Genomic DNA, 24140 nt, shown 5'->3' on the forward strand with positions numbered 1-24140 from the left:
TGTGAACAATAACAAAAATACAAAAAGCTATGAATTTCAAGCACAACACCACAATTATTTGTAGAACATATTTCAAGCTTTGACATGGGTTACAATTTCACATTTTTAGGTTTTTACTTCTAGCTGCTCTAAAATGAGAGATAATAGTTTAATGATTCAGCATTCATATTCTTTGTTAAGTCCTGTCTGCTATGTATAATTCCACCCTCACCTTTGATCTTTTCATACCTCTCCTTGGGGTTGTTTGGGCTATGGCAATTCTAAATGTCTGATATTGAAAAGGTCTGTCACTAATTTGGGGTAGGGAGATGGAACTATCTGATGTTGTGGAGAGGCTGGGCTAGGTTTCAGGACTTATCTGGACCAGTCTGGACCAGGAACCCATCTGGAGCTTGTAGGTTTCTGGAAAGTTACTCTAGTACCTGGAACCCTTGTGGAATCTTATATATTACCCTAGGTGTACTTTAGGATTGGCTGGAATTGTCCTGGTTGGGGATTGTCAGGTTATGATAGGTAGCAAGTTCTACCTGAAGCTTGCATAAGAGCAGCCTCCAGAGTAACCTCTAGACTCTATTTGAGCTCTCTCTGCCACCGATGCTTTATTAGTTGCACTTCTTTTCCCCCGTTTGGTCATGATAGAATTGTTGCTCCCACAGTGCCAGGTCTGGATTCATCCCTGGGAGTCATCACCCATGTCGCCAGGGAGACTTTCACTCCCGGTTGTCATGTCCCACATAGGGAAGAGGGCAGTGATTTCACTTGCAGAGTTGCGCTTAGAGAGACTGAGGCCACATCTGAGCAACAAAAGAGGTCCTTCAGAAGTAACTCTTAGGGATGCCTATAGGTAGACTAAGCTTCTCTTCTACCTATATAAGCTTCACAAGAGTAAACTTCATGATCTAGGGCATGGCCTGTTGATTTGGGTGTCCCTAAAGTTTGACACTATTGGGGGATTTCCTGATAGACAAGGTTTAATAGTTCCATGTTCTTTCTCCCCTCCCTCAGAGGACTTTGCCAATACTTTTGGATTATCTCCTTGATATACTCTAGGATGTATCCAGGCATTGCAATAATCTATACAGTATTAAAGGACCTCTTTCTTCTTCTGTGCTTTCTGTGTTTCAGTTGTTCAAATGAGCTATACAGATAGGTTGAATTAGATTATGCAGTACAGAAAATTTTGGTTCCAGATCAAATAAACCTTTCTTCCATTGGTCTCAAAGAGTATGTGTGGTTCTAAAGCATAGACACTGTCTTCCTTACCCCTATGTTCTCAATTACTTAAACCCCAACCTGTTCGGCTTCATTCTTATCTCTAAATATCAGGTTATACATATAAAACAGCCTTTCAAAATCCAGAAATAATAATCACCACTCCAGACTTGATGTGTCTGTTCTAAAAGCTTACAATCTAGACCCCTGTTCTCTTATAAGCATTTTCTAAAGGTGACCACACCATTGTTATTTTTTTTGTTTCTGGCTTATTTTGTCCCACCAAATGTCCCACATGTTCATTCACATCATTGCATGCCTCACGGCATTGCTCCTTTTTGTAGCAACACTACTTTTGTTCATAAGTACACAACCATCATTCGCCAATCTACTTCTCCGTCAGTGTAACCTTCAGCTGTCTGCATTCATTGGGCATCATGTATAGTGCCCAAAGTCCACAGTCCATCAGCGTTCTCAATTTTAGATAATTCATTGTTCCCAAGAGATAGAAAACCAATAAACACACCCTCAACAAATAGGAAATCTAAACCTCCTCTTTAATTTGTCCCTCACCCCATTATTTACCTCTGCTGTTGCTGTGGTAGTGCTGATGGTTTCCTTTTGAACATAGCTTATAGCATGCAACAGCAGTTTTCCCCCTATACCCTGGACTTAAACACTCTTTATATAAAAATCATATGTTTGAAGTCATTCTTACAAGAACTCATTCATATTTCTAGTGTGAGTCAGTGGGACATGTAGGTCTATACAACCCCTTTCATCTTGTTCATCTTCAATATGCTAGTATTACTTCTAGACCCACCAGAGAATCACCTTCGTTCCTATCTATTCCCTTACATTGGAGTTTAACCCCATTAGCTACGTCTCTATCTTCTATGTATCTCTAAGTCCCCTAACTTCTGTATTATAAGCTTCTGATTATACCTTTATGCTGGTCATAAAAGTGAAATCATACAGTATCTATTCTTTTGTGTCAGCTGATTTCACTCAGCATTATGTCCTCAACGCTCATCCATCTTGTCATGTGCTTCAGGACATCATTTTGTCTTACTGCTACATAATATTCCATCGTATGTATATACCACATTTTGTTGATCCACTTGTCTGATGATGGGCATTTGGTTTGTTTCCATCTTTTGGCAATTGTCAATAAAGCTGCTATCAGCATCGGTGTGCAAGTGTCTGTTTGCATCATTGCTTTCAGCTCTTCTGGGTATATACCAAGTAGTTCTATTGCTGGGTCATAGGGCAACTTGATATTTAGTTACCTAAGGAATCACCGAAAGTCTTCCATAGTGGCTGTACCATTATACATTCCTACCAGCAGTGCATAAGTGTCCCATTTTCTCCACATCCTCTCCAACATTTATAGCTTCCTGTTTAATATCATCCATTCTTATAGGTGTGAGGTGGTATCTCATTGTAGTCTTGATCTGCATTTCCCTTATAGCCACTGAAAATGAGCATCTGTTCATGTGCTTTTGAACCATCTGTATTTGCTCTTCAGAAAAATACATATTCATGTCTTTAACCCGTTTTCTAACTGGGTTGTTTGTTCTTTTGCTTTTGAGTTGTATTATTTCTTTGTATATAGAGGAAATCAAACCTTTGTCTGATATTTGATTTCCAAATATTTTCTCCCATTGAGTTAGCCGCTGCTTCACCTTTTTGACAAAGTCTTTTGAGGTGCAGAAGCATTTGATTTTGAGGCATTCCCAATTTATCTATTTTTTCCTTTTTCTGCTTGTGCTTTGGGTATAAAGTTTAGGAAGCTACCTCCTATTACTAGGTCTTGAAGATGTTTCCCTACATTTTCTTCTGGAAGCTTTATGGCGCTAGTTCTTATATTTAGGTGTTTGATCCACTTTGAGTTAATTTTTGTGTAGGGTTGTTTGTGTTTTCTTTTGTCTTTAATTTTTTTAGACAAATTAGTCATCTTGCTGCTTTAACTTTTTTTTAGGATGGAGAAGATTTGATGGATGAGAGTGTTCTGAAATTCTACACTCAGCAATGGGAAGATTATCGATTTTCAAGCAAAGTGTTGAATGGAATTTGTGCCTACCTCAATCGACATTGGGTTCGCCGTGAATGTGATGAAGGACGAAAAGGAATATATGAAATCTATTCAGTAAGAATGTTTTTAAAATACCTTTCAAATGTGTATTTTCTTAAGGATGTATCATCTTTTCATAGAGGAATTTAGACAAATATTAAGCTGTTTTCAGAATAGCAGAATAAATTCCTTTGCAAAATAAGCTGATATAGATAATGACGTTGATAGTTTAAATTTGAGTTTTGGGGGGCTGATTGAAAACATTTTTTTAGGACATTTTTATAAGTGCACTATCAGCTATAGTCCATTGTTTCCAGTTGGGGATCACTGTTTGTGTTATACAGTCCTTTGTTTATTTGCTTTTTGTTTGTTTGTTTATTTGCTTTTAAAATTTTTATTCTGGTAAATGTACAACCTAAACTTTCCCCCCTTTAACCACATTTACATAATAATTCAGTGCTGATAATTATGTTCGTGATGTTATGCTACCATCACCGCCATCCATTACCAAAACTCAACTCAAATGCAAATTCTGTACAATTTAAGCATTTAATTGTACATTCCTTACCCCGCTCCAGCCCCAGATAACCTATATTATAGATACTAAGTCATGTGTTTGCTTCTTCTAATTTTTTCACATCAGAAAGGTCATACAATATTTACACTTTTGTGTCTAGCTTATTTTACTCACATGATATCTTCAAGGTTCTTCTATATTGTAGCATGGATCAGAACTTCATTCTTTTTTATGACTGAATAATATCCTCTTATATGCAAAACCACATTTTATTGATCATTTATTGACTGATAGATACTTGGGTTGCTTCCATCTTCTGGCAGTTGTGAATAATACTATGACAGACTGATTTTAGAAGGACAAAATTTGAGTAGTTCAATCACACTCATGAACCTTCTTCACTCGATAATGCTTTTTCTTGGCCCACTGGTTTTCAAAGTGTAGTGCTTGGTACATCCCCAAGCTAGTAGTATCTCTGTCACCTGGGAACTTGTTAGAAATGAACATTCTTTGGCTTCACCCCTACCTACTTAATCAGAAACCCTAGAGATAGGGCCGAGCAATCGGTGTTTTAACAAGCCCTCCGAAAGAATTCTGTAGCACACTCGGTTTGAGAACCACTCTTCTAGAGCAGTCAAGAGGAAGACTCAGTGAAGAAAACTGAACAGTCTGTTCATAATGTGCTAGGCTGTCATAATAGTAGACACGTACCCTTTTTGAACCAGTGTTAAAATGTCATATTCCACAAAATGAGGTTATCTTCATATCCAAGAATATTGCTATCATAGCATTGTAATATGTTATAATAGAATAGGAATACCTTGTCTCTTTCAAAACTTTTGTTATTTCAAAGTGGTGCTTTATTCTGTAGTTATGTAGCTTTAGAACTATGTACATTTAGATTTTTAATTTGAGGTTTTGTTCCTCCCCTTTTGTTTTTCACTTACAAATGCTTTCTTGAGACTGGAAATTTTCAGGTATAGGAATAAACATGATTTTGGTTGATTTTCTCTGGGAAGCCTGCTTTACCTAAAAGCAAGGTAGACCTGACAGCAGCATCACAGATTTGAAATATCACTAAAAAAAAATTTTTTTGTACTATATTAAAAAACAGATAAGGAAAGTGTACATAAAGAATTTCAAGTATACTTTATAAAGTATTTTTTCAGAATTTGCTTTCTTCTTTTTTAATCCACTTTTTTTTTTTGAACACAGGCAGGCACCGATAATTGAAGAGAACTCTGCCTGCTGAGCCACCGTGGCCTGCCCCTAATCTACTCTTGAAACAAAGTTTTGGTGTCTTTAAATATACTAATTACTGCTTAGAGATAACAGTATACTGTCCTAAATTTAGCAAAGGCCAATTAATACATCTACCTAGAAATAAGTCCCTCTATATAATATTCCAGTGAGCCTGTTTAATTCATTTTGATCTCAGAAAGCAATTTACACAAGTGGAGCAGTTCTCACACAGTGATCTCTAATTTTATTTTCCAGAGTTCCCAAAAATGGAAATGCTTGTCATGAAACATCGTTTCACTCTTTTCTTAATAATTCTTTCTTCCTTTTTAATTATAGACAGTTGAAAAGTTCAACCAGAGAACATAAATTAATTTCATTATTGATATTAAAGTGACTTACAAGATATTTTCTTGAATTTGTTTTTCTGAACTTTCTTTGCTGCTTTCTTATCCTGCATGACTCTTCTTACTTTTTTCTTCAAAGTGACAGATTATCTGAAGTTCAGTAAAACTAGATCTGTCTAGGGCTCTCTTAATTTAGAAAAATAGCTTGGAAAAATGTTATTTTTAAGGTATAATACATCTTTGTTCATGGCCACAGCACTGCATTTTGATTACTGCCTCACACCTGTTAAAGATATCTGAAGAGTTGGGGAAGGAAAGCAAGAAAGAATTTTCACAGGGAAAAGTTATTTTCAAATAGTACCCCTAAGGATGCATTTCTTCTGGAAAATAAGGTTCTTGCCTTCCAGCATCTTTTTTGATATCATAATTCCTAATACTGATATCTGATACTCATTCAACCACTAGATTTAATATATTGTTCATGTTTTTTAATCATTTCCCTGTTGATATTTTCCCTCTTAATAATGTTTTCATTCTGTCTTGTGATATTTTTTAAGTGGAAATACTGCTGAAATAAAAACGGTTTATATAAATTTACATATAATCTTTTCAGAGTACATATTTTACATAAATCAAGTTTTATCTGTAATTAAATATGGGGAAAATAAGTGTTAGCATTGTATGTTTAAATTAATTTCTCTCCAGTTAGTATTTTTGTGTTACATTATGTATTTGAATTATATTTTAATTCTCAAAAAAAGCAGTTTAAAAATCATGTATGAATTCTGACTTGTCTTTCAGGGGAACATTTTGTGTTAATTACTTTTCCGACATTAATCCCTTTGGGAACTTAAGAAAAATGAAAAAATAAGCATTATGACCTTACACCTTCACTTTAAAAATGTATCTTTCTCACACTCACACTCACACACACACACACACACACACACACACACACACACACAGTTGGCTCTCCCTCCTTTTCCTTTTTTTCCCTGTTTCTCCCTTTATTCACCTTTTCTTTAGTATCAGTGCAGTATTTGGGAACCATGACAACAATAGAATTATGTGCCTTTTAAAAGCACCACAGATGATTTGATGCATACCCCTGGTTAAGGATTATGTGGAGCAAATCTTCCCTAAATTTTACTCAGGGCATTAACTTTTACCGGAAGGTGATGCCCTAGAATTAACTTTAAAAATCCAACCACCCCAGTTTGCCTAGTGCTTCACTGGATAAAATTATTTAGATGCCTTGTAAACATGCATATTTTGTCTGGTGCTCTACAAGGGTCCCTTTATACAAAGTGCCAGATGTTGAGGTATACAATTTGGTTGACCAATATTAAAGCAAGTTGTGAGCCACTGGTTCTCAGTGGGAGTGATTTTGCCCCCTATCCCCACCTCCCAGGGACAAAATTGGTAATGTCTGGAGACATTTTTAGTTGGGTAGCTATCAGAGATGCTGCTAAACATCCTGTGATGTATAGGACATATCCCAACAAAGAATATTCCATTCTCAAGACCAATAGTGCCACTGTTGAGAAAACCCCATTGTAGAGAATTTAATTGGGTTTCAGTTGGGGGGGCGGTGGTGGTTGTGAACTAAAATTCTGCAGGATGGGATGTTCTGAATTTTGTGTGTTTACACAACTCCTGTTTTCTGTTGATGTTCTTAATATTCATGCTGTTTGAAAATTAGCTGCTCTCTCAGGTGCCAGCTGCTCAAGTGGAAGACTGTGCAGGGTGCAAATGTTAGGGCAGCTGTGCTGTATACTTTGTCTTACCAGTAATGTAAGAGAAGAGAAATGGTTTTCAAGTGCAGTCCTGTCAGGTCTGCAGTCCAAGCAGGTCTTTGGAATGCTTGTTTTAGTTAGTATAGTATGGGTTTGATATCCTAGCTGCAAACCACATTCTGTTAGCTAGGGAGATTTCATTTTTATAACCTATGATTTGTCCGTTGATTTCTGAATATCTGAAATTATTTGCCATTGTTTCAACATTTACTCATAATTACCTCTTTTAAAATTTTAACTGTTTCAGAGATATTTGATAATGAAAATTTTGTAATAAGTTTGCTTACTGATACATTTTGTAATCTTTTAAACAGCACTATTGAAAAATAATTTGCATACTATAATTTACATTTTTTAAAAAACAGTTTTATGGGGTTTAATTTGCATACCATAAAAATGTACCCATTTTAAGTATACAAGTCAATGATTTTTAATATATAGACCAATATTTAATAATATGCCAAGTTCTGTAACCATCACATAAAATAGTTAGACTTTCATCACTCCAATAAAATGAGGATTTATAGTTAACCCTTATTCCTACCACTAGCTCTAGGCAATCATGAATTCATTTTCTACCCATATAGGTTTACCTTTTCTGGACGTTTCAAATAAATGGAATAACATAATATGTAATCTTTGTGTCTTAGCATATTTTCAAGATTTGTTTGAAAACACATATCTGTACTTCATTCTCTCTTCCTGCCAAGTATTCCATTGTATGGGTATTCTACGTTTTGCTTATTCATTTACCAGTTGCTAGATATTTGGGTTATTTCCATTTTTTGGAGTGTTGTGATAATACCACTAGCAACATTTACCTCCAAGTCTTTGTGTGGGCAGGTTTTCATCTCTTGACTAGGAGTACTGGGTTGTTTGACAAATTTTAGACTCTTGAGAGAGATTTATTTTACATATAAAGCCATGCAGCTCTAAATTCTACCAGTATCTAGAAACTACCGTCTCTGAGTATAAGGCAATTTACTTGGCTAAACAGAACCAGTGTGATTGAAATTATTTCAGTACTTTAAAGATGTTAAGATTTCCTGTCTCTGAATATATTGCCTACTAGTGGTTTTTTGTTGTTGTTGTTGTTGTTTTTCTGTAGGGGCAGGCTCCAGGAATCAAACCTGGGTCTCTGGCATGGCAGGCGAGATTCTGCCACTGAACCACCATTGCCCGCCCATGCTAGTGATTTTCAAAGATGTGCTCTAATATATTTTTAAAATATTCTAAAGATTAATCTTTAGTTTTAGATGATATTATTTCATATGTATTTTCCAACAACTTTTCTGTAACTCTTCAGGTACAGGCTACGCAGCAAAAATTCTTGGGGCACTAGACTGTATATTAAGGTACACACAAAAGAAATTGGAAGTAATATCAAATTAATATGTATACAAAGTTTTCAGTGATTACCAGACAAACAGAAGCCAGAAAGGACATAGAAAATAGAAGTAATTTGCAATCTTTGTATGCCTAAAAATATCATTTGGCAACATGAGCCATTTAATTACAATGTACTTTTTCTAGATGAAGATCAGAATTTTATAGAAAAAAGTGAATAGAAAGAACCTCAGTGAAAATATAAGTAGAAATGAGTTTAAACAAAATATAGGAAAGCAGATTTAATCTTTATTATAAATGGGATGAATTTGCTTTGGAAGATGTTTTATCTCAGAGGGCTTCCAAAAGCCTAAATATAGCCATTAATCCTGTGTAAAATGTGAAAGAGCTTGAAAAGTAATGTAAAATTCTAATTTTCCATGGAGGTTTCACATAAGTCTGAATGCTTATATCCTAATGATTTTAATTCATTCATGCTATGGTTCGGTTAAACTGATTTACCCTTTGATTTTCAGAGGCTACTAACTAACATCACATTTTACCACATGGTAGTAATATCTTTCAAAAAGCTAAAGCATACCTTAAACATTAGTTACCTCCTTATATTAAAGGTTATACTACTTCCTTATATCTCTGGGAGGATTAAAGGAAAGATCCATGTAAGGTCCTTGGCACAGGGCTTGTAACTTGTAAGCATTGTGTAAATGTTAACTATGAGTATGTCATGTTTCGTTTTTTTTGGTGTGGGCAGGCTCCGGGAATCAAACCCGGGTCTCTGGCATGGCAGGCGAGAATTCTGCCACTGACCCACTGTTACACCACCCTGTTTTGTTGATTTTATCAGAGAAGTAAATATTTATGTTTACTCATGTAATAGGGGACCATTTAATAGTAGACATCTGTCTTCTAGTACAAGAAACCCAAATCCTGGAGACATTGGAAACATTGAAGAATTTAAATTCTTGGCATTAGGGCATAATGTTTAGATACCCTTGAGTAAAATTTAAGCTCTCTTGTTCATAGCAGTATGTTGGCTTTTTAAAAATAATAACAACCCTTCATTTTGTTTTTTTAGGTCAAGTAAATTGTAACTGAGATACATTATAAAAAATATGTCAATCTTAGGGAAAAATTTCTGAAATATACAAAAAAGACTTATCAAATAAACTTGTATTCTATTTTTTTAGGATGTAGAGATTACATGCAGTCAGCTTTTTCAGCTTTAAAAAACTGTATCCTTATGTTTTTAAATTTTAAATCAATCAACTTTCTTGAGGAATAATTTATTTATGGAAGGCTACATCTGTGTCCATTGAAAGTGTACAGTTTGATGCTTTCACAGAAGTATGCAACCATGAAACCATCACCACAATCAAAATACAGACTTAACTTGGTTCTTATAGATTGTTTGCGGAATATTAAGAAGCTGAAATTGTCTTTATTAAGAGTTGTTAGGACTAAAATTAAATTTGTCTGGTTCAGGGAACAAATTTTTAGACTACATCCACCGTTACCCTTCAAGGTGATATGAATATTTTCCTTAAATCCAAATTTTCATTTTATCTTAAAATGTGGTCTAATAAATGACTGTACTTTGATACCTCTCGAATTTGTTAACTCAAGAGAGTGGCTCTCTGGTTTCATCATAATGATAGATTTTTGCCAATTTATAAGCTAGAAATATTGTTAAATATAATCTGGAATTCAGATTATTTATTACTTCATTCTTGGGAAAACATAAGAGGGTAGACATTTATACTTTTCCTTTTTTCTTTTTCACCCAGCTTGCATTGGTGACTTGGAGAGATTGTCTATTCAGACCATTGAATAAACAGGTACGTGTGTGTGCGTATCTTAAATGCTTATATGGTTCATTTCTTAGTCTTTATCTTTTCTATTTCTTTTGGACTGTTTCAAAAGAACTCTTCTTATACTGGTTAGTGGATTTGAATGTTTAAAGATTGTATACTCTAGGTTATAATCTATATATCTTAATTTTTCCTTTATCTTTTCTGAAGGTAACAAATGCTGTTTTAAAATTGATTGAAAAGGAAAGAAATGGTGAAACCATCAATACAAGACTGATTAGTGGAGTTGTACAGTCTTACGGTAAACAGTTTCCCTTTAATTTACTCAGTTTTCATATCAAATGGCAGTTTTAGCAGAGCGCCAACAGATTTATATTAAAATATTTTCTTTTGAGTCAGTGTGAGTCTATTTGATTTTATCCACCAGAAATGTTGTTTGATCCCTGAACTTTGAATAAATTTGAATGAAATAGATAGTTCCATGATTTTCTTTTCTAGGCTCATAGTGACAGACTAGTATATCTGTAATAGAGTATCACTAATGGAGCTGAATGATAAATTAGTTACCATTACATTTCTTTAAAAGTTTTTAATTACTCATTTGTATTGTTTTTAAGTTCTTGAAAATATAAAAACTCTCTAATTGAACTTCATGATGATTTTGAAGCATACCTGATAATGAGTTAGAATTACTTGCTCATTACATCTTGAATTTCTTTTTCAGTGCTATTTTATTGAAACTGATTAAATATTAGTGAATATCAGATTGACTTAATGCCTTATGACTTCACATTTACTTTGTAAACATAACGAACTGAATGTTACACCTAAGTATATTCTGTTAAATGTACCATAGAATAGGATAATTGAAATATAGTCCATATTTATTTCTAGTGGAATTGGGGCTGAATGAAGATGATGCATTTGCAAAGGGCCCTACATTAACAGTGTATAAAGAATCCTTTGAATCTCAATTTTTGGCTGACACAGAGAGATTTTATACAAGAGAGAGTACTGAATTCTTACAGCAGAATCCAGTTACTGAATATATGAAAAAGGTAAGCTTAAATGTAATACTTAAAGCAGATTTAAATTAAAAGTTGTTGCTGTTGAAAATGAGTTATTTTATTCTGAAATTTGAAATTTGCAAACTTTAAGCTTTTGTTTTCTCTCTTCTAAGATAGCCACTAAGAATCTATCTTTAAGACAGCCTTCTGAAACAACAGGACCTAAATGTCTTTGGTATGGGAGGAAATCCAAGATTGATCTAAGTTATGATAGATACTTTTGTATAGTAAGTGTTATAATGAAGTTCTAGTATATTTATTACTAGTTCTTTTTCTTAGAAATATAGATATCCCTGACATTATGCTTTGAGGAATGACCTCAGACAGATTTTTTTCAGTAAAGGACCAAATGGAAAATATTTTAGGCCACGTGGTCTCTGTTGTAACTGCTCAACTCTGCTGTGTTGCAGAAAAGTATCCATGGGAGTATGTAAATGGATGTGTGGCTATGTTCCAGCAAAACTTTTTACCCAAACAAGGTGATAGGTAGGATTTGGCTCACGGGCTGTGGTTTGCTGATCTCTGACCTTAGATAGCAAGGAGACCTCCAGGATATTTGGATCTGATGGCATGTGATACCTGCTTTGCCCATTATTCCCTCTTCACGTGGAGAGTGAATGGACTGCAGAATTATTTTTCCCACATGCAGAGATAGAAAGTCAATGAGCAACAGCTCTATTCTGTAATCACATATAGAAAAGGTTTTACCTGTAAAGTGTTACTGATGTTCTGAATGCATTTTCCCATACTAGATATGGCAATAAGTAAAACTTAGAATTTGAAATATGAAAGTACTAACCAAATTTCTGATCTTTGAAAATAACAAAAACAGAACCATTCCAAAGTATTATACTTAGAATATTAATAGTTCTTTTGGATAATTGTGGTTCAAATTGGCTTTTGTAGCCCTATCTGTGATCTAACTAGTTTATTCAGAGTTTCAAACAACTGCCTGACAAATGAACTTTTGAAAGTAATCTGTTTTGAATCTTAGCATTGCATGGTATTTCATTTTTACTTTGGCAGTACTGTTTTCACAAATGCATCTTTTATCAAACATACAAAAACCATATTTTGTGTGGTGATTGTTTTAACACCATATATGTTTTAAAACTCGGGCCTTTTGTCAGAGTACATGTCCATAATAGTAACGAGAGCTTGTTCTTTCTTAATGATTTGGAATCCTCTCAATAATCCACATGGATGAAGGAAATAGTACTCTGGTGCAAGGAAAACTGCTTTATAGGGTAATGCTACATACCACTCCTAAAGAAAGGAAATCTGTTTTTAAAATCAGGCATGAAACCAAAGGAAACTTTTGAGGAACAGATTTCCAGTGACTTGGTCATTTTTAGTCCAGCATGAGCCCTGCCTTTAATAGAGCAGCATACTTTGTGCATCCTGGTTCTTTTGGTGGGGATTCCATTCTAGAAGAATTAAAGGTTGGTTCAAACCCAGTTAGATACCTTGTGTCTGGTGCTTCTTTTATCCAGGGTATGGATAGATGAGTAAAAAAAAATACAGATAAAAAATAAGTAATAGGGGAATAAGGAATGAAATAAATTGTGTAGCTAGAAGTATGAGTGGTCAATCAGAGGGAGGGGTAAAGTATATGTTATGTATGAGTTTTCTCTTTTTTAATTCTTCTGGAATGATGCAAGTGTTCTAAAAATTTATGATGGTGATAAATACACAACTATATGATGATATTGTGAGCCATTGATTGTACACCATGTAGGAATGTATGTGTGTGCAGATGTGTCTGTTTAAAAATAAAAAACAGTTGGATCGTACCAGATATGACTGGTAACACATTCTGGAAGTCTGCAATGAAGAGAATCTGTAAACATAAAATTAGAATTGAATCATGTGAATGGGCTATGAGTCTAGCTTTAAATCCCTATTCCGCCATTTATTAGTTGGATGATTTTAACCATTCTGTTGGTCAGTTTCCTTGTCTGTAGAATTAGAGTAGTAATAATATATCATAATGATTACTAAATGAGCATAAATATTTATTAACTGCTTAGACTAATGCCTGGCAAAGAGTAAGCATGATACAAGTGTTTGGTATTAAACACATACATCCTTCAAAATCTCCAGTACCTGCCAAATAGTATGCAAAAGCACAGGATAGAAAGGTAGCTGACTATGTTCCGTAATTTAGAAGGAAAATGATCTTCTATCAAGAAATAGAATTCCAAACCCATGATCACTGTTGAGATAAAGCATGAGCCTTAAGAAATATTTTGCTTTCTGCAGCCAGTTTGGACTGGATGTGCCACTTCTTTGGAGGCCTTACTTTTCTTTTCTCTATTTTTAAAGAATATTTTAGGAGAAACATTTGAAGCTTTGGCTTCCCTTATTAGAGATAACTTTAATAACTGAATGACACTAAGCCACACTAGTGTTTGTTTGTTTGTTTTTAACTTTTTTTATTGTATAATATAACATATACAAAGCAAAGAAAGAAAAAAGCAATAGTTTTCAAAGCACTCCTCAACAAGTAGTTATAGGACGGATCCCAGAGTTTGTCCTGGGCTGCTGTGCTGGTTTGAAAAGATTTATGTACCCTAGAAAAGCCATGTTTTAATCCTAATCAGGCTTGTGGGAACAACAGTTTCTTCTAATCCCTATTCAGTACTGCAGGTTGGAAACTTGATTAGTGATTTTTTGTCTGAAAATGTTTTAATTTCTCCCTCATTTTTGAAGGACAGTTTTGCTGGATATAGAATTCTTGGTTGGCAGTTTTTCTCTTTTAATAATTTAAATATATTATCCCACTGTCTTCTCGCCTCCATAGTTTCTGCTGAGAGATCTGCATATAGTCTTACTGGGCTTCCCTTGTATGTGATGGATTGCTTTTCTCTTGCTGCTTTCAAGATCCTCTCTTTCTCTTTGACCTCTGACATTTATTATTAAATGTCTTGGAGTATGTCTATTTGAATCTATTCTCTTTGGGGTACGCTGTACTTCTTGGATCTGTAATTTTAAGTCTTTCATAAGAGTTGGGAAATTTTCAGTGATAATTTCCTCCATTAGTTTTTCTCCTTCTTTTCCCTTCTCTTCTCCTTCTGGGACCCCCACAACGCGTATATTCATGTGCTTCATATTGTCTTTCAATTCCCTGAGTCCCTGCTCATATTTTTCCAGTTTTTTCCCTATAGTTTCTGTTTCTTGTCGGATTTCAGATGTTCCGTCCTCCAGTTCAGAAATCCTATGTTCTGTCTCTCGAAATCTACCATTGTAGGTTTCCATAGTTTTTTTCATCTCTTCTACTGTGTCTTTCATTCCCATAAGTTCTGTGATTTGTCTTTTCAGATTTTTGAGTTCTTTTTGTTCATTGCTTGCCTTCTTTATATCCTCCCTCAATTCATTGATTTGGTTCTTGATGAGGTTTTTCATGTCTGTTCGTACATTCTGAATTAATTGTTTCAGCTCCTGTATGTCATTTGAATTGTTGGTTTGTTCCTTTGGGCCGTATCTTCAATTTTCCTAATGTGATTTGTTATTTTTGCTGGTGTCTAGACATTTAATTACCTTAATTAGTTTATTCTGGAGATTGCTTTCACTTCTTTTATCTAGGGTTTTCTTGCTGGATGAATTTGTTGTCTATCTGTTCTTTGACATTCAGTTCAGCTTCATCTGGACCTCTAGCTTAAGTTTTGTTTAACAGAGGAGAATTTTTCAGTTCTTGTTTCTTGTCCTGCTTGTATGGTGCCTCCCTCCCCCCACCCTTAGGAGGGTCTACTTAGATATTATAGACCCCAGCCGGATTTTCCCAGACCAAAATGGCCTCCTGTCTGGAGGAAAGAGTCACCTGCTTTGGTTTTCCCTGAGAGTGAGACCCAGCAGGTTGAATGACATTCGTGTGAAGTCTCTGGGCTCTGTTTTTCTTATCCTGCCCAGTATGTGGTGCTTGTCTGCCTGCAGATCCCACCAGCATAAGATGATGTGGTATCTTTAACTTTGGCGGACTCTCCTTGCTGGGGGCGTGGTGGAGACAGAGGAGAGGTTGTAGGCTGGTTTTAATGGCTTCAAATTACCAAGCCCTGGTGTCTGAATTCCTTGAGAGAGGGAGTCCACCTGAGTTGGGCTTCACCCCTCCCCTGGGGAAGGCACAGGCTCCAGACAAGCTCCCAAAAGAGCTCACTTCTGCCTATGCCTGGGGCAGTTGCAGCCTGAGAAGTCCTGCTGCTATATCCAAAGGCAGTCAAGCCTTTGTAGAAACACAGCCACAAAAACTCTGTTTCCTTCTTTTTTTCCCCCTTTTTCCATCAGCCCTGCCCCCTTGGCACTGGGGCAAAAATGAGCAACCTCCACTTTGACGAGGTTCACCTAAGCTGGGGACCTATTTTTAGTAGTCAGAATTTGTTAATAAATTCTACAGTTGGCTTTTGTGCTCAGTCCCTGCTGCTGGTAAATTTCCTTTCCTTTCCCCTCTGGGAAGCAGCCTGTGTGGGAGGGGCGCTGGCTGCCGCAGCTTTGGGAACTCACGGTTCTGTGGGGCCGTGCAGCTGGTCCAGACTGGGGTACGCTGTGTGTCCGGTCACTGACGTGGCCCCAGGAGCTGTTCTGTACTGTTTCTGGTTATTTAGTAGTTGTTCTGGAGGATGAACTAAAATACATTGTTAAGCGGCTATCTTGACCCGGAAGTCCATCTCATTGTATCTTGATCTGCATTTCTCGTATAGCTAATAAAATGAACATCTCTTCATGTGCTTTTGAGCCATCTGTATTTGCTCTTCAAAGAATGCCTATTCATATCTTTAGCCCATTTTATAATTGGATTTTTTCTTTTGTTGTTGAGTTGTTTGGTATCTTTATGTATACAGGATATCAAACCTTTGTCCAGTGTGTGATTTCCAAATATTTTCTTCCATTGGGTTGGCTGCCTCTTCACCTTTTTGACAAAGTCTTTTGAGATACGGAAGCATTTGATTTTGAGGAGTTCCCATCTATCTATTTTTTCTTTTGTTCTGCTTGTGCTTTAGGGATAAAGTTTCAGAAGCTGCCTCCTATTAGGTCTTGAACATGTTTCCCTACATTTTCTTCTAGAAGTTTTGTGGTGCTAGTTCTTACATTTAGGTGTTTGATCCACTTTGAGTTAATTTTTGTGTAAGGTGTAAGATAGGGGCCCTCTTTCATTCTCTTGGCTATTGATATCCAGCTCTCCTGTGCCCATTTATCGAAAAGACTATTTTGTCCCAGTTCGGTTGATTTGGGGGCTTTGTTAGAAATCAGTTGACCATTCATATGGTGGTCTGTTTCTGGACTCTTGATTTGATTCCATTTGTCAGTATGTCTATCTTTATGTCAATACTATGCTGTTTTGACAGCTGTGGCTGTGTAATAAGTTTTAAAGTCAAAAAGTGTTAATCCTTCCTCTTCATTCTTCTGTTTTAGTATGCTTTTTGGTATTCACAGTGTCATTCTTTTCCAGATGAATTCAATAGCTAGCTTTTCCAAGTCTTCAGAATAGGTTGCTGGACTTTTGATTGGTGATGCATTGAATTTGTAGCTCAATTTGGGTAGAATTGACATCTTAACTATATTAACCTTCCTATCCGTGAGCAGGGAATGTCCTTCTACCTATTTAGATCTTCTTTGATTTCTCTTAGCAATGTTACATAGTTTTCTGTGTACAAGTCCTTTACGTCCCTAGTTAAATTCATTTCTAAAGTACTTGATTCTTTTAGTTGCTGTTTTGAATGGAATTTTTTCCTTAACTAACTCGGTAGTAGTTTTAGGTCATTGTTTGTATATAGAAATGTTAATGATTTTTGCACATTAATTTTATATCCCGCCATCTTGGTGGATTTGTTTATTAGCTTAAGTAACTTTTGGGGAAGATTTTTGTCACTGATTGGATGTCTTGGCTTCTGATTGGTTTGTTGCAATTTTCTGTTTCTTATCGAATCAGTATAGGTAATTCCTGCATTTCTAGGAATTTGTCAGTTTCGTCTAAGTTATCTAGTTTGTTGGCATATAGTTGTTCATAATATTCTTGTCTGTCATTTTTTAAATTTCTTCATGATCTGTGGTAACAGCCCCCCTCATTTCTGATTTTATTTGTTTGTGTCATCTTTTCTTTTCTTCTTTGTTAGTCTAGCTAGGAGACCATCAATTTTATTAATTTTCTCAAAGAACCAACTTTTAGTTTTATTGATTCCGTTGTTTTATTGTTCTCCAGTTTGTTTATTTCTGCTTTACTCTTTCTTATTTCTCTTCTTTTATTTGCTTTGGGGCTAGTTTGCTGTTCTTTCTCTAAAAATTCTCCAGGTGAGCACTTAAATCCTCAAGTTTTGCTCGTTCTTGTTTTTTAATATAAGTATTTAGTGCAGTAAATTTCCCTCTCAGCACTGCTCACAGCTGCTGTGGAAATCCGTTTGGCGATTCCTGAGAAAACTAAATATTGAGTTGTCTTATGACCCAGCAATACCAGTGCTCAGTATATACTCAAAAGAGTTGAGAGCAGTGACACGAACAGACATTTACACCGATGCTCATAGCAATGCTATTCACAATTGCCAAGAGATGGAAACAGTCCAGATGCCCATCAACAGATGAGTGGCTTGACTAAACAAAATGTGGTATATACATATGATGAAATGTTATGCAACATTTAGACTAAATGATGTTCTAAAACACACAACAACGTGGATGAACCTTGAGGGCATAATACTGAGTGAAATAAGTCAGACACAAAAGGACAGATAGTGTATGATTCCATTATTATGACTCTGATAAAGCTGCCAGTGTTTTGAAGCAGCTGCAAGGAAAAAAATCTGAGTTTTGAGGGCATGCTAGCCTATGACAGACTCTGGGAACTTTTCGGTAGCAGCTCGTTGAAGTGTGCTTTGAAAATTATTGCTTTTTTCTTTCTTTTCTTTGTATATATATGTTAAATTTTACAAGCAAAAAAGGGTTTTAAAAAATATATAGGCAGTCATAGTAATATTAGATAAAATAAATTCCTGAAATCAAAAATTTGAAACTATTTAGTAACATAGCTCACTACTATAGCAAAGTTGATATTTATAGTTTCTTTTTACTGATATTTTGAGAACGCACACAGTTTTGATAGTTAATCAAAACGTATTTAAGATACAGTTTAATATTTAGCATTCAAGTAACTGATATCTCTATTTATAGATTTTTTTCCTTCCTTGCTTTAATTTTAAATTGGTTTATGAAACATATTGTACGAACAGGCTTTACGATGATTACTTAGATTTTTTTTTAAATATGCCTATGGATAAGCTAAGATAACCATTTTAGGTGGTTAAGAGTTCCATATTTTGAGAACATTCACAGTTTTGACAACTGATCAAATGTGTATCTAAGTTGGTGTTTAATACTTAGAATTTAAGAACTTTGCTGTCCGAATATGTAGATTTTTTCCTTGTTGCCTTAATTTTAAATTGGTTTACTGCGCAAACACCAGCTTTACAATGATTATATGGATACTTTATGTAAATATGCCTATGGTTAAGCTAGCTAAGATATCCGTTATTAGTGGTTCTAAGTGTATTTGTTTCTTAAAAATTAAAAAATAAAAATAAATATTTTTAGAAAAAAACGGAAATTGAGCACGCACATCTGCAGCAATGGCTGCATGCTGCTCAAGGCCAAGCATTCCATGTCCCCCCATGGCCTTCTTTCCCCAACAGATTTCCTAAGGTGAATAACAAATCTATTTGCCAGAGATGCATATAGAAGGTACCACCAGGTGCTATCCTAGGAAAAAAGAGAAAGTGAGCAAACATCTTCCAGTGATCAGAACTGCAGACAAGACCAGAAAGGGGGGTTGGCAGCTTCTTCTGCAAGCTCTTTAAAAAAAATTTAGGTCCAATGGATCAGAATACAGGGATAAAACTAAAGAGAATCCCTCAGTGGATCTTCACTCACCAAACAAGTTTACTTCAGAAACTTGCTCTTGCAAATGACCTTTACCAAGAAACAGCTGCGTAATACATATTTAAAGTTGTGTTGTCAAATGGTCAGATGAGGATAAAAAGCTTGTTTATATCTATGTGGGGATGGATGAATAAATAGATTAGATATATCAGTGTGGGTAAGTATGTATGTGTATGCGTGTATAAATCTCTGAGGAGAGTTAATATAAATATTTACATGTGAAACTAAATCAACATACAAACATTGAAGAGATGAAGATTAATCTGTGAGATTCAAAAGAGTTGGCTTCTTCCTTGGGAAAAAGGAAAGGAAGACTTTTCACAGCATTACAAAAAAATACAATAAATCTGGATTTGTAAGAACAAAAAAAAACTGAATTGGAATAATGCTATCAGTTTATTTTTTGGCAACTCCTCTTTTCACTGATGATTTGCTGTATTAACATTTTATATTTATTTGTCCTAGTGGGTAAATGCATTCTTTTAACTAATTATGCTAAAATTTAACTACTACTTATTGGAAATGTAATAACTTCTAATTTATCACAATATAGGTAACACTATATGGTTTTAATATGTACACTCTGATTATTTACTTAGGATAAGTTCCTAGAAATGGAATTGCTTATTCAGAGTCTAGAAACATTTATTAAGACTTTTGACATATATTTCCAAATTGTTCTCTAGAAAACTTGTACTCCTACCAGCACTGAGTGCCTTTTTTCCCATATTTTCATCACTGTTAGTGGAAATAAGAGTTTTTAAAACTGTTTGCCAATTTAATGGGTAAAAAGGGCATTCAATTGATAATTTTAATTATTGAACATGAGTTTCATCTGTTTTGATGTGAGTGAATTGACTTGTCTGTATTTCTTCATTTGGAAATTAATTGTTCCTTTCCTTTCCCTTTTTTATTTTGGTTTTACTTACTGATTTGTTGGAGGTAATTATATAGTAAAGATATTGACCTTTGGATATATACTGCAGATGTTTTCCACATTAATTTTATTTTTTGCATTTAATTCTTTATTTAGTATGTGTAATAAGTTCTAACTTGTCTGTAGTTTACAGTTGTCCCATTGTTATCAATTCTTGACAGTGCAAGTCCTGCGCAGTCATTTTTCATTTAACAAGTTTTCTTGTTTTGGAATATTTATATTTCCAGTTAAATTTTTCCAGACTTCTCCAGATTTATACCAAGTAGAAAATCATTTTGGAGAGAATTGGAATCTTCACAGTATGAAATATAGTTTTGTCTCTGTTTATTCAGATTACCTAAATAGTTTGAGGTTATCATTAAATTTTCAACCCCTGCTTGAATAATTTGGCGTTTCCTCAGTGGCACTTTCTGGTGGCATATGTAAAATATACTGACTTTTGTTAATTTTGCTGCTCTGCTAAAAAGCCTCTGTTTTCCTCTCTTCTTTCAAGGGAAATTCAATCATTGAAATGTGTAAATAACCCAGAGTGTAGAGGCACATAGTGATTGATGAAGAAAGCCATGTGTTTATCTTTAATTTTTTAAAAATGTCTAATTACTCATAGAAATACCACATGGTATTTTAAGGATTATATTTATGTGAGTTTGTCTTTGAGAGTAACTTTCAGTCAAAGGTATTTGCTCTTAACTTGGTGGCCGTGTGTAGGAGAGGATCCATCAGTTTCTCAAGAGTGTCAAATAAGCATATACTCCCAAAGGTAAAATACTTATACCTGAAAAGAAATTTTTAATATAAAGACATTTGAACTATTACTAATGGTAACATTAGTAAGACCTTTAAAAAGAAATTTGAAATGAAAAGATATGTTGCTGAGAAAAAGGAACACATTAGTGACTATTTAAATATGGCTGGCATTTTTTCTAAAATCAAAGACGTGCCACTGTTGTAAGACTTCCCTTTTTTTATCAATCATACTTTATTAGAACAGATTTGTGAATTTAATTATTCATGTAACAATTCTTTAAAAACTAAGAAAAAAGCATTCATTTGAAATGATTCTCTGCAGGCAGAAGCTCGTCTGCTTGAGGAACAACGAAGAGTTCAAGTTTATCTTCATGAAAGCACACAAGATGAATTAGCAAGAAAATGTGAGCAAGTACTCATTGAAAAACATTTGGAAATTTTCCACACAGAATTTCAGAATTTATTGGATGCTGACAAAAATGAAGGTGAGCCACTAAGACTCATAAAATATTTATATTTATTATGATATGCAGTTTTGAAATGAATGAGTCATTATAAGAGCATACGAATTGGAGAAAAATCCTTCTCTTTAAGAAACGTATAATGTTGTTGGGGATATAGGGCCAAAAGTTAGTAACATAAAAACTGTCATGAGTGCCAAACAGTTGATACTTCTTATTTTCTGTGGCACATAGAATTGAGAGGAAATGGGAAATGAATGCAGTGAATGTGATACAGGTATGTGCGTTCTTAACGTTCTGATATGAGCTATACTAGAAATAGATGGATGTTGTTGCTGTCATTGGACTAAGTCAAGGCAGTGTGTGAGCAGAACTAATTGAAACTGTTGGAAATTACAAAAAGTTCTGTATGCCTAAAGGCTTCTTCTTTTTTTTTTTTCAATATTTGGGTTTAATTCTTGTTTATGAAAGTGTACCTTCCCATCGTTGAAAATTTGGAATATACAGAGAAATTTAAAGAGAAAATAATAAAAAAAAAAAACCCCACGATACTATACCACTTCTCACCCACTCAGGGGGTGGCTGTTATTAAGAGAAAACAACAAGGTGTTGGCAAGAATGCAGAGAAGTTGGAACCCTCGTGCATTGTTGGTGGGAATGTAAACTGTGCAGCCACATGGAAGACAGTTTGACAGTTCTGCAAAAAGTTAAACATAGAATTATCATGAGTTCTACTCTTAGGTATATACTCAAAGAAGATAAAAACAGAGTCTCAAATAGATACATGTATGGCAGTGTTCATAGTAGCGTTATTCACAATAGCCCAAGTGGAAACAACCCAAGTGTCTGTTAAGAGATGAATGGATAAACAAAATGTGGTATATATTTACCATGGAATATAATTCAGTTGTAAAAAGGAATGAAGTTCCTATAATACTACAACATAGATGAACCTTGAAAATATGCTAAGTGAAATAAGCCAGACACAAAAGGACAAATATTGTATGATTTCACTTATGTGAAATATCTAGAATAGCCAGATTGATTAAGACAGAGAGTGGATTGGAAGTTAATAGGAAAGGGGTGGGGTGGGGTGTGTAGGGAATGGAGAAGTTGTGCTTAATAGGGAAAGAAGTTTCTGTTGGGCTGGTGCAACCCATCACCTTTTATAGCCACACAATACCTATAATTAAGTTTACCAACCAGGTTTTTTTTGTTTTATTTTGCTTTATTTAAAATTTTCTTGAAAAAATGTATGTACTTCAGAAAGTACTGCATGGCATTTTTTGAAGGTACATTTTTAAACTTTTGATGGAAATTCTTTGTAATACTGCGTAATAAGGAACAAATAAAGAATTTCATTATTCCTGGAATTTATTAGGATAGAAGTAAAACATTTTCACAAAAATGTATTGCAGTGAAAAGATAGGATTTAATCAAACTGTTAAAACTGTTTACCTTCATCTTCAAAATTAAGGTTATGTACAATCCACATAAAGCTCTATTCCTTCAATACACATTTTGAATAAGGCCTTTTTTACAAATACAAATAAATGACTAAGAATATAGTTCCCCTCAAGTACCTTACAGTGCAGATTACCAAAACTAACCTGTGCTCAATTCTTTCCTACGGATATATGTAAGCCCTAAAAAATATCATTTAGATTATGTGTGTTTACATACTGCTTTCTAATTCTTTATCACCCTGGAAGTAAAGGAAGGGGGTCCAGGGTCCAGGAGGGAGCAGGACTGAAAAAAGTTAATGGAGAGCTTAAGTAGGACTCTGAGAACAGAAGGGAAGCCCCTGATTTCATGTTACCTTTGTCTTTCCAAACTGATCCACAAGTTCAATCTGTTCTACCTCCGATTTTGTCTTTAGCCTTTGCTAACCAAAGGAAAGTGCATTACCTATTTCACCTAGCTATGTGGTGTGGAGTAAATTCCTTTGGTTATTTTAATTTGTTTCTTTTGCTGGTTTGTATATAGAGGGTAAAGAGCATTTGCAGAACTTCAGCACTTCTTCTCAGTATATGGAGAAGGAGAAAGGAGTTGATTCTGCTGCAAAACATTCCTGAAGCTTACTAGTTTTGTATTTGGTTAGGTCATGATGTTTTCTGAAAAGAGAATTTAGTTTAGTTTCTTTCTATGCTGAAGGGAATAATCAGAAATAAGTTATATCCTTGTTTTTTTTCCTTCTTATTGTCTCTCTGAATCCTAAGGCCCTGAGTTTTCCTGGAAACAGAAGTTTTCCTTCTATTCTATCTCCCTTTTTCCAATTCCACACCACCTATGAAATGGGTTGGTGAGTGTGATGTACTGCTTTTTTTTAAAGATCAAACCGGCTCTAGAATGCTACAACCTGGAAGACCAGATTGAGGGCAGGGATGACCTGTAATTGAGCAGCATCCCCCTCTTCTTCCTTTCTCCAACATTAGAATTCTTGGTTTTCCTTTGTAAAAGATGGTTAAATACATTTTTTTATGTGAGCTGCTTATGATATATTACAAATTAATTACACAGTAGTATACAAATTTGCCAAACAGTGCCAGCATTTTAAAAATATTTATTGGGAGACAATTTGGGTATACAGAAATTTATTTCAGTGAAAATTGAGCTATCATATGCCAGGGCATTCTGTAAGTTTGAAAACTTAAATAAGTTGACTCTC

General features: G+C 34.8%; 1 protein-coding gene across 18 annotated transcripts in view; it reads left to right on the forward strand.

The window, feature by feature from the left end:
* The window catches only part of CUL1 (cullin 1), a 143693-nt gene that overhangs the window by 68618 nt on the left and 50935 nt on the right, over nucleotides 1-24140 (forward strand). For all 18 annotated transcript variants that reach the window (XM_077148843.1, XM_077148709.1, XM_077148734.1 and 15 more), the window contains 5 exons: nucleotides 3194-3361; nucleotides 10317-10367; nucleotides 10551-10641; nucleotides 11235-11398; nucleotides 21334-21496. In XM_077148843.1, the coding sequence (XP_077004958.1) occupies nucleotides 3194-3361; nucleotides 10317-10367; nucleotides 10551-10641; nucleotides 11235-11398; nucleotides 21334-21496 (637 nt within the window). The remainder of the gene's footprint in view (nucleotides 1-3193; nucleotides 3362-10316; nucleotides 10368-10550; nucleotides 10642-11234; nucleotides 11399-21333; nucleotides 21497-24140) is intronic.

Source organism: Tamandua tetradactyla, chromosome 1 (assembly GCF_023851605.1).
Source record: "Tamandua tetradactyla isolate mTamTet1 chromosome 1, mTamTet1.pri, whole genome shotgun sequence".
Taxonomy (NCBI): Eukaryota; Metazoa; Chordata; class Mammalia; order Pilosa; family Myrmecophagidae; genus Tamandua; species Tamandua tetradactyla.